Source organism: Telopea speciosissima, chromosome 4 (assembly GCF_018873765.1).
Source record: "Telopea speciosissima isolate NSW1024214 ecotype Mountain lineage chromosome 4, Tspe_v1, whole genome shotgun sequence".
NCBI lineage: Eukaryota > Viridiplantae > Streptophyta > Magnoliopsida > Proteales > Proteaceae > Telopea > Telopea speciosissima.
In genome coordinates, this window is record NC_057919.1 from 60,030,435 (window position 1) to 60,042,763 (window position 12,329).

General features: G+C 37.2%; 1 protein-coding gene across 3 annotated transcripts in view; it reads right to left on the reverse strand.

Annotated features, from left to right (window-relative positions):
* Nucleotides 1-2,517, reverse strand: part of LOC122657993 (piezo-type mechanosensitive ion channel homolog) — a 105,511-nt gene extending 102,994 nt beyond the window's left edge. For all 3 annotated transcript variants that reach the window (XM_043852827.1, XM_043852826.1, XM_043852825.1), the window contains exon 1: nt 2,321-2,517. In XM_043852827.1, coding sequence (XP_043708762.1) covers nt 2,321-2,369 — 49 coding nt within the window. In that variant the 5' untranslated portion in view covers nt 2,370-2,517. The remainder of the gene's footprint in view (nt 1-2,320) is intronic.
* Between the last annotated feature and the right edge of the window lie 9,812 nt (nt 2,518-12,329).

Here is a 12,329-nt window from a genome sequence, read left to right on the forward strand (position 1 = left end):
ACCGAAAAAAAATTTGGAACAGTCAAGCCCTAAAATTCTACCGAATTCTGACATGAGCAGTCAAACCACATTTCCCTTAGCTCTCTACATTCTCGGGGTATATTTCAAGAGGTCATAGTTAAATCAGCTCTAAGAATCCCATATGATGATTGCTCCATAGAACTTGTAAATCTTAAACTCCTATATCTAATCACTTACATCTCACAACTATAATCAAAATTTAAGAGTTCAAGCAGATAAGGTCCAAAGAAGTTAGGAACAGCAAGACAACAGTAATGTAGATTTTGATTCTTGGACCTCAAGTAAAGCCGCAAGAGTCATAGAGTCTGGCCCATAAGCCACTTTAAGCAGCCAGACCTATAGGCCAGAGGGCCAACTAGACAAGGCTGCGCCGGGCCATGCAGGCTGGGTGTTTTTGGCTCACTCAAAGCCAAACCGTGGGGATGAATAGCTTGGGCTGCAAGCTATTTTCTGGTTAAGTTGTTTCCTTTTTTATTTCAGTATTTTATGTACTTAGTCAAGACTATGTTTGACTTTAGTTTGCTTAGGGGACAAGCCTCAATCTTCCTTGTAAGAGGCTTTTAGTTTTTTTCCTTTTTAATTACTTTCTAAATTCTGTTTTAGGAATGTTTATTGTTTTAGGAAATCATTGGGGACCTTAGAGTCTCCCCCATGATTTATTGAATGAAAAGAATGCTTGCTTTGTGCAAAGGAATCTGTGAGAGGCAGTGAAGTGAGAGACCTTGGGTGAGATGTCCTAGACTGAGATAGTCTCCTATCCTTCTTCCCCTTCTTCTCTTCTCCAATCAATACCCTGTTTCTCCCCTATTCTGAGTAGTAATTTTCTGGCCAACTGAGTACAATTAAGACCCTTCTGAAGTTGTTTATCATCACTGATATCTCCATCAATTAATACTTTGTTGCTGCAGCCATTGTTGTTGATCAAAGGAGGCATTCAATCACCTGCGGCTCCCATTCTTGAAGGTTTCCTGCTGAAACCTTTAAGACTGTCGATCTCATCAGTGTTTGAACTGCTGGGACTGATCTTTGCAGATTTCATTCCCCATCTAGGGACCCCCACTCGATGGTGATTTGAAGGTGTTCTGAATTCTGGTTTGGTCAGTACCAGAAATATGCTATTAAACCCTAACTCAAGAAGTGTGAGATCTAAAGATTGGGCCATCACTTTGCCCTGAGATTTTGAGAGTTTATTCTATACACCAAGACTGTTAGATAGTAACCTCAACCCCTTTCATTCACTGTTGCTGTATTTTTAAAAGCAGCTCATTATCAGGTTTTGAGGCCCTATTTCTGTCGTGCGATAGGTATTTGTTAGCTTCCTTTTATTGGTTCTATTAGCTGGGTTCATTAAATATTGTTAGGGGATATAAAGGTGATTTTGATCCATTATTACCTGCTGTTTCGGTACAAGTTTATATACTGGTATTAAGTCTGAGAACAGTGACTATGTTGGGTTATATTTGTGATCTGTTCTGGACTTAGGTTACTTGAGACCTAGCTTTACATTAAACACATAGGTATTCCCAAGCTTCTTTTCCAATCTTAACTTGGCCAACTGGAAAAAATAGAAGATAGTTTTAAAAGCCTTGACCACCCCAGCACACATCACACCACCTAAACAAAAAACGATCTTTGCATTTCATGTACAACCACCACCTCACCAAAGGAAAGTGGAGGGGTAGACAATGAAAAGCAAAGAGGCCCTAGGACAACCTTATCAATAAAGAAAGTCTATGTGACAAGCCAACAACCATTGAACACTGGGGGGGAAAATGTACAACGATAGGCAAGTTGACTAATGAATTTTTGTTGACATGTATGAACCATAAAGGACTCTGCATCAAGTAATATTTGAACATTCACCAGGTTTTATCATATGATCTAAGAATTCCACAGTAACCCTTTCCTCAACATAAATTTCCCACAAAACTTTAGAAGACATTCACTACATGAACTTCTTTTGCTAATGAGGACAAGAAACTGTTTCTAAAGCACCCAAAGACCACTGGAATTGTTGTTTACCAACTCCTTGCCTCCTTACAAACTATAATTGTACTTTTATGGATACTAAGACCTTCACGATCAAACACCCTTAACTACTTAACCCTTCCAAACCTCATCTATACTGGAGGTTAATCTAATTCAAATAAACGAATACAGCCAACCAAAAAAAATTAGCACCTGGAACATTGTCAATAAAATTAATCTCGTTGACATTTTCTTAAAATCAGAGGATTAAGCAGAATCTTTAAGCAATTAACAAACAATTATTGCGGAAAATCGAACAAAAATGGCATACCTGTTAAAAGCAGCAGAGGCAATACAAAACCTCCAAGGAAATTCCCCATGACGAGCCCTCTTTGTCAATACAACCACTTGATTTTCATCACCATTGTCTTTCAGTAAAGAAGTTCAGTGCAGGGCACTCTTATTTATCAATACATCACCGAAACCCATTTGATTTGAGAAAATAATCAAATTCTATGAACTGGAGTTTGAGCAAATAATAAATCACTGTTTGTTTATATATTAAAAAAAAAATTAGAACAACGAAGTAGGTTTGGAATTGGTACTTGTCCAAACCATTACAACTGCCAACGTACGATAAGAAGACCAGAAATTCGTCAATGGGATTCCTAATTACAATAAAAACAAAACCCAATTCCAGAAAATGAAGAAATCTTCTTCGTAACTACGAAATTTAACTACAAAACACAGTCTCTATACAAGTAAAATCTGTTTAATCCCCAATCTCAACTGGGTATGGTCGGCGAGAAGAAATAGAGAGTCTGATCAGTAAATTAAAATTGGGATTTCAGTAAAGATTAAAAAAATTTGACGGAACAAAATCGAAATAGAAAAAGGAAAACTTTGAGCTTGAGATCGAATAACCGTATTGTATGGTAATAGTTCTTCCTGCGAGTTGATGAAAGCCTCCTCTGTTTAGTTTTTGGGTTTCGCTTTTTCTTTTTCTTTTTTTTATTTATTATTTATGAAAGTCTTTGTTTAGAAGTTTTGTGCCTGGTAGGAACTGATAGTAACAGGACTACAGGAGGGAGGCCTTTGTTTAGAATGGTAGGTATTAACAGGGTAGATACCTTGTTACGTTTGGAAGAATAACATTCTCTTGTGACAAATAGTTTATTGATTGGTCCGTTTGAAAAATCACCAAACAAACAAATCTGAATCATTTATTTTTAATTTCTTTGTTATCTTTTTTCACTTGGAGACAAGATGATGCATGCCAATAAAGTAAGGGGTATTTGATTGAATTAGATTTCGAAATGTGATATGTGAGACTAATCTAGACTGTATCCTTACTATCCAAAAATTGAGGGCAGAGTAAATGCCTTGTGATGTTTGAAAAAACAATAGACCCTAGTGACAATGATAGTTTGTCTTAGAATATTTTCTTCATATAGAATAATTGTTAAAAAAAAAGTCAACGTTTCTTTACAGGCACGGTGAAGAGGGAATTTCCACAACTACAATATATCTAACCATTTGGATTGGAATAGAATAGATATTTTCGATCTTGTACAACAGGGGTGGAAGTTTAATGATGACATAAGCGTCCAATCACATGGTCACATCACCAGTGGATAAGAATTTTCTTCTTCCCAAGTGCGTAGGAAAAAAAAATTTTCTTTTTTAATGAAACTAATGTTAGAAATTGCTTTGTTATTTTAATAAAGGTGATGATATTTTTCTGTAGGTTTTATGGATGGGACAGTTCATAAGTATATATATCTATGGACGTCCCATTTATTTGTATGATATATCATGTATGATGGGAAACTAAGGTTGTGTTTAGTATGCATTCTAAGTCGATTTTGCATTCTTGGATAAGAAATCAATATTTTTTATCATCCGATAATGCAAAATTGACCTGGAATGCATTCCAAGAATGCAACCAACACAGCCTAAAATTGTATAGAAAGGTAGATCCAAAATCCCCCTACTAATATATCAAATTTCAATTCAATTGGACTTGATCGACAGATAAAATAAAGATATAAAAATCCAAGATTGCCAAGATGTTGTAAATCAGTGCTTAGATTATTAGGAAAGTGCATGATGACATAAACGGGATGGTACATGTTTGAATTTAAGTATAAAATTTGGCTTAGTGATCAATCCAATTCTAAATCATTCTCTAGATATCTAATAGTCAAAATTATCAAGTCATCAAATTTTTTTTTTCTTGGATAAAAAAATACTCTATTTATTGAATTTGTTTTATTTTCTTCTTCTCTTTTAGGCACCGCTTGATAACCTTACCTGGGGTTTCTATTCTGGAAGTGTGCTAGGAAACACCAAAACATTTTTTTGTTTCCCAGCACATTTTTTTTCATTTTCTTTGCTGAGAAACTGTTTTTTGCCTGCTTGGTAAACCTGTTCTGGAAATGTTTCCAGAAGACAAATGAACACCATTAATGCTTGATAAAATCTGTTTCTGTTCTGAGAATGTGACCAATTTGAATAAAATTTATCTTGAATAATGTATTTAAATAATATTTATCTTGAATATTGAATTTTAAACATTGTAATTAAAAAGTATCTTTTATATTTGATATTAATTACGATAATGCCATTTCTTTTTCAATTATACCAAAAAAAGACTTGTAAAATCCTTTTCTTACCAAAGTAAGTATAAAAATATGTCAAATTTTAAAGATGTCATTAATATTGGGTTCTTGTGTGGATTAGTTGCATAACTAACTATGCTATGAACATTTGAATAAAGAAGGCATTGGTCCAATAAAAGTCTATAACAAAGCTTAAAATAAACAGGCCTTGGTCCAATAAAAGTCTACAACAAAGGAAGGGGGATGCCAAATATGCTCAAATAGGGTTCTAATTTCGTCCTTTGTTTAAATCAAGTTTCTGAACAACATCAAGGATATCTTTAAAGTTTAAATATCCTTGACCTTTCTCACATCTTCAATTTGTCCAAATTAACATTCTTTTTTTCCTCCTCGTGGATTGCTCTTTGTATATATCCCTTGACATAATCGATGAAAGGGAGTGTTAGGTAAAATAATGATGTGCAAGGTTTTTGAAGATTCAATCTAGAATTGTGAGTGGGTTAACTTTGGTAGTAGAGCAATTGATGTCATCATCCACCCATTTGAAAAACTTGCAACCACGGTTTTAAATGGATGGTTGAAAATCTGAATCCGATCCGCATCCGAATCCGTTTAGAGGTATCCGTATTCGGCCAGGGAATATCCGGCTCCGATCAAATCCGATCCAAATCCGATCCGTTTACATCCCTACTTTAAATATCCTTGACCTTTCCTCTACATCTTCAATTTGTCCAGTTAACATTCTTTTTTTTTCCTCCTCGTGGATTGCTCTTTGTATATATCCCTTGACATAATCTGATGAAAGGGGAGTGTTAGGTGAAGGAGCAGATGTGAACGGTCCCACAGAATCAGTTGTGAGTGGGTTAACTTTGGTAGTAGAGCAATTGATGTCATCATCCACCCATTTGAAAAACTTGCAACCACGGTTTTCAACCTGTATGCCAAATACATTATTCTATATTAAGATATCATTATTGGTTTAAAAAGGAAAAAATGGACTGAATTGCAATTGGAATGTACAAGTTGATAGTATTATACCCCCGTAGATTGTGGGTAACACCAAAATCGCCGGCCTAGGTTTGTTTCTGATTTTGCTACCCAAACTTTACATTGTCCCAAGCCACATTCACATAACCGAATGATCTATTGTCTTTGAAGTTCAAATATCATGAGCATATCATCATCACTTGATGAACCATCATGGTCATCATTGTTCATTGACATATCTATATATACATATACATATCAATATGACTACAAATCCATTTAGGAAAATGCAATTTAATCAAAGTAGAAGATGTCATCAAATGCATAACATATAACTTAAAAAACAATTATCCATAAACCAAACCACTTAATAAAATGACAGACATGTCTAAAGCAATCATCCACAAATAGTCTAAACCAAATATCCAAAAGTACCATAAATAGTCTAAAACAATCAACCAACTTTAAACACCATTGTTCAAATCCCTAAATCATGACACACTCCAATCCTAGAAGACTATTCCCTAAGCAAAGCCCGCAACATCCACATCCTTCGTTCAGGAATCACTTCAACAAATGATAGTCTCCAATCAGGGTCAGTGTGAATTTTCTTCTAAGCCTTCACATGCATCTCTTCTGTAATGTCTGGTATGGAGTCTAACAGAGCTTGACAGTTCTTCATACTGTAGGGTCCATCTACTAGAGGATCAGCAGGAATGACAGTACTATTACATGTTGCTGGTATGGGGGATGAAGTGGGAGTGCTACTGCCTGCTCGTTCCATTTTCCAATTAAGATACCTACTAAAATCTGCAGTACAAGCAGTCAATGATTTGCCGATACCCTTCTTCCTTCGATCTTGAGGTATTCTATCTAGGTTCCTCTTTTTGTTTACTGGTTCAGTCAATTTTTCCTCTCTATCACTTGATTCTATGTCATCCAAACCTCTATTGCTGGGGGATTCTATTTGGGTTTGAGGAATAACATCCTCATCCTCATCGATGACCCTAGGAGGAATGTTGACTGTAATTTGACTCACCCTCCATCTCCCAGAGCACGATGTTCCAAAAAAATCTCTTCCAACTCGGGCCACCATGGAAGACCACTCCTTCGAAATTTAGACCAAGTAGGGTTTGCCTGTTGGTAAACAACCATGGATTTAGTACGCCTAACTTTTAAACTTTAATTAAATAAATAACATATAATAATTGAAACTTCGAGCAATTACCTGTATAACCTGTTCCCAAACAGAATCTTCAGCAATAGCAGTCCTAGTCTCATGGTCCCAACCAAATCCTGTTGTATCTAGCAGTTTCTTGAAGCTATCATAATCACCCCGTAATTTATACATTTTATTACGGAGTTGGTCCTTAGTAAAAAAACGTTGAAATGCAGATTCTAGTCCAGATTTGATGTTACTCCAACTAGTCTTGGTAAAGGTTGTGTTAGTCTTTTGACCATTCCTCATACTATCAACCATTAGATTAATGAATTTTTCAGTCTCAGTTGCAGTCCAGTTGATAAACATTGGGGTAGGGTTTGAACTAGATGCCATTTAAAAACCTAATAAAAAAAAATGGAATAGTTGGTTATCATTATATACAAGTTATATTAAAACAACAAAAAAAAAAGAAATATGCATTGTCAAGCCAATGGAAAATATTCAAATCAGATGGTTTCAATCTTCTTCTTTATAAACTAGAGCTCACTGAAATTTCGATCCATGAGTTTCAGTTTCATTGAGTTAAAAATTGTTATTTAGTCTAAATTCATGGCAAGAAAGGAATTAAGAAGAAAATATCTCCCTAAAACTGAAGGCACCCCCACTGTCTCATCTCTAACTTCCCGACCTTCCCTTGCTTTTGATTAGGCATTCGGGCCTTGGCAACAAGCTGATTTCTTATTCTTGAAAATTTTCAGATTAATGCAACCAATCAAAACCACTTGAATTTCTTTGACTTTGACTATTTCATGAAATCAGTATAAAACTGAAACAGTAATCATACCAAATCTTGACTAAATTACCTTGAATGGCCAAATTCACATCACAGCAAGACGAATGTGAGCTAGACTATATGCAGAAATTAATAACTAGGAATGAGTAAATATTACTGGTAGAATGCAATATTACTACAATTAATTAATTATCTTATAGCTTAATTAGATGATCAATACCAATTAATTATATTTCTATTCTTCTCATTATTTTTCGATTTCTCACCTGAAGCTGTGATTGGAAGGAAGAGGTTGCAGTCATGCATGGGGAAGGTAAAGAGAAAGAGAGATTAGGGACATTATATATGAACCTTCCCCGATTACGACAACCATTTTCCTTCCAATCAGAGATTCAGGTGCTGTAGACAGAGACAGAGAGATTGGTTTCTTCTTCCTTTTTCATGAGATTAAATTTGGCCGGGAAAGAAAGAATTGGTAGATAGAAAACAAACTTGGTAAATCCTCTAATTAATTGTCTAATGCAACAGTTTATTCGGTATAAATATATAAATAAGATCTAGCTAGGCAAACCTACCTTACCAGCCCATATACACCCCCACCCCCTCCTCCTGATTCCAGTAATTCATGATGGAATGCAAGGACATGATCTCATTGGAAAAGTAACTGAATAAGCTCTCAAACATCACCAAAACAATGCTAAATAAAAAGTTTAACCTTCTAAAACTAACGGAGAGAAAATGACAGAAATAGCCATTCAATCACTCAAAGTTCATCAGAAAATTAGCCTAATCAATCATATACATCCATCACCCCTCCCTTGAGTTGGATATGGACTTCCTAAAGCAGAAACATCACTACTTGAAGCTTAAAGATCCTCCCACATAAATATGCCTTGAAACCAGGGAAAGGAATGGACAAAGTCCATCTGAGAGAGAAATCACATTTAACCAGACAGGGATAAGGAAAAAAATAATAATAAAACCAAGATCCAAGAGTAGAGTCTATCAAACCAGAAATTAATCATTCATAAGCACAACTCAGTCACAGAATCCAAAAAACCACTGGGGGTGAGATTAAGGACTGTTGAGGGTTCAATCCAAGCTTCACACACAACCCTTAAATAACAGATCTCTTCAACGTGAGGGTAACAACATCCACGCAACACAATAAGCAGGGAAGCATAGCCATAATCATAACATATAGAAGCTAAAAAATAATGATAAATCTTTATCACAAAACACTACAAATCTCATAAGTTTCTTCAATTAAAATATGAAAAATAACAGAAATTGAGAAGAAAAAAAAAGCCCTGAGATCTTGAACAGGGGAGGCAGAGGAAGAGGAAGAGGCCCAGCCATGTAGCTCTACTGAGATCTTGAGATCTTGGGTGGGTTACTCTTTCTTACAGGGATTCTCTGTCTTCGTTTCAGGGATTCAAAATGGTTTTCTCCTTGTACTATGGGCTTAGAACAGAGAGAGCGACAGAGAGGGAGAGAGAGAGTGAGCGAGTTGAGAAGAGAGAGAGAGTGAGTGAGCCAGAGAGAGATGAGCAAGCGTAGTTGTGACAGAGAGTGAGAGATAGCAAGAGATAGATGAGTTACCTTAAGAGTTGTAGGTTGCCGCCGAAATCCCTTCAGATCGTCTATAGGAGATCCCCCAGAGAGCGAGAGAGCGAGACAGTGAAACCAGGGAGCTCCGTCGTGAAGAAGGTCTTTTTGTAGGTTGCCACCGAAATCCCTTCAGATCGTCTGTAGGAGAACCCCCAGAGAGCGAGAGAGCGAGACCGCCGTGAAGAAGGTCTTTTGTGAGATTTCGTAAGAGTGAAGGAGTGTTTAGGTTTTGGGGGGTTTGGGTAATCGATTTTATCGGGCACACTTTTTGTCCAAATGTGCTGCTGAGTAAAAAATCTTTTGGAGAATAGAAATTATGATTTATCCACCAGAGAACGATTTATGCAAAACAGTGTTTATCAAGCACTTTTCTAGTGTTTTTGTGTTTCTCAGAATAAAAAACATCAGAAACTGATTCTGGGAAGGCTATCAAGCGATGCCTAATTTCTCTCCCCTTTGAAACATTGAAACTTGGTTTTGTAAAAATACCTCGAGTTTTTTTAATTATTTCAATATTTCTCTTTTAAAAGTCTCTGTTGGAAAATTTTTTCATGCAAAGGAATAAAAGTTGATCACACTCCACATTTGACTTCTGACTAGTTCACATGAATTCCACCTTCAGGTAGACAATCACATGGAGCCCATCCATTATGAAAAAATAAGGAGTTATTTCCTAACTCCCTGGTTCAACACCATCTCATTACATCATCAGATCATCGCGCTATTGCTCTCACAACGGAGATGTCGAATCAGTGGGTTCCTCGACCTTTTCGTTTTGAAGCCTACTGGCTATTAGAACCGGGTTTTGAAGAGGTTATGAGAAATCACTGGGATTTCTGGCATATGGGCTCCCCTTCCTTCATTTTACACCAAAATCTCACTCATCTTCAGAAGATTTTAAAACAATGGAACTCAGCTGTTGTAGGCAACATACATCATAAGGCCGATATCATTTGACAGGAACTTAATCACCTGTTAGAGATGGACCTACAGCATAGAAATGAGGACTGGTATCATAAGGAAGCAGACCTCATTATGAGGCTCCACCATGTCATTGATCAACAACAAATTCTATTGCAGCAGAAATCTAGAGAGAAGTGGATCATTCAAGGTGATAGAAATTCTAAATATTTTCACATGATGACCTTAAGAAGACGAGCACGAAATTCTATACGTAGCTTACATCACAATGGGGTCTACATTACAGAACGGGAATCTATAGCTGCCGTGGTTAACTCTCACTTCAAAAACATATATGCCACGTCGTCCCCAGTGATTGATGACAACTACTTCACTTTAATTAGGGGGAGGGTGTCTGAGGAGGATAATGACATGTTGTTGGCGCGCACCAGTGAAAGAGGATGAAATCTGGAATGTGGTGAAGCATATGTCGGCATCAAAATCCCCAAGACCGGATGGATTTTTGGGAATGTTTTATCACAATGTATGGCATATAATTGGCCCAAATATAGTAGATTTTGTCAGTAGGTTCTTCCAGGGAGGAACCTTCTCTCGCAACTTAAACAAAACATTCATAACTCTCATCCCCAAGGTTGATGCTCCGCTGTCTATGGGGGATTATAAGTCTATGTAATTTTTCTTACAAAATCATCTCTAGAATCATGGTAAATAGACTTCAACCACTACTTTCTAAGCTCATTTCTTTTAATCAGAATGGATTTGTTAAAGGTAGGCACATTTAGGATAATGTTTTAATTTGCCATGAAGTTCTTCATCGAATACATAGACAAAGAAGGGGCTGTACTGGGAGCATGGTCATCAAATTAGACATGAGCAAAGTGTATATATGATAGACTTGAGTGGCCCTTTCTGCGCAAAGCGTTGGAGCATTATGGTTTCAACAAGCAGTGGATTGACCGCATTATGTTCTGTGTTGAATCACCCAAACTGGCGGTTCTCCTCAATGGCTCTCCTTTGAATGACTTCTCACCTACTGGCGGAGACCCCCTATCCTCCTACTTATTTGTCTTATGTGTTGAGGTCCTTTCATCCCACTTTGCTGAGGCGATGCGATGTAAACAAATTAAAGGTGTGTGCATCTCTAGGAATGGGGAGAGCCTCTCTCACATGTCCTTTGCTGATGATCTTATCTTATTTGGGGAGGCCTCCCGCCATGAAGCCAGGACCTTCCTGAATATTATACAAACTTTCTGCAAATACTCCGTCCAGGCTATTAATGTGACGAAGACTCGTGCACACTATAGTCCTTGCGTTCCAAACTCTTTAAAAAGGGATTTATCGGAGAGATTTCACATTACCCCCTCTTCGGATATGGATATTTATTTGGGCATTCCACATATTACTGGCAAGCTTATGAAGAGGCATTGTGATCAGTTGATTCAGCAGGTAAATGCAAAATTACAACATTGGAAATCAAAATATATTTCAATGGCAGGTAAAGTCACCCTCATTCAGTCCTCCGTATCTTCAATGCCTCAACATTATATATATGTCTTGCTTCAGGCTACCTTCAGCAATTCAGAGTGAACTGGACTCTCTAAGCAAAAATTTGTTTTGGTCTAATGGGGATAAATCGCTTATGCCCACAGTAAGTTGGGACTTAATTTGTCAATCTAAGCGAAGTGGAGGCTTGAACATCAAACGCACAGAACCAATGAATCTAGCTTTGTTGGCTAAGAAGGCGTGGGAGCTTTTATCTCCACATAATTCCCTGTGGAGGCAGCTTATGAAAGCAAAATATTTTCCAACCACTTCGTTACTCAATGCGACGGCCTTGAGATCTGCCTCGTGGGGGTGGAATTCCATTCTCAGTTCGATTGATCTACTCCGACAAGGACTCTTCTTGCAAGTCGGGAATGGAGAACTCATTAATCCTTGGTCGGATTATTAATTGGATCCCAAATTATCCCCCCCCAAAGGCCCCATTCCCGATCCATTCGAATGCCCCCACGCTGGTATCTCAGTTAATCGATCTCATTACTGTACAATAGAAGGTGCAGGAACTAATAAGAGAAGGGAAAGTTAAATCCCACTGCATATGATGTTGAGTTGTAGAGCCCCAAGTTGCTAACTTGTCAGCCACCGAACTCCCCTCTCTTAAGGAGTGCGTGTAAAAGACCCTATCTATATTTCTGGAAATGGCAATGCAGTCATTGATGATGTGGATTAGCTTCCAGGGCCTGGT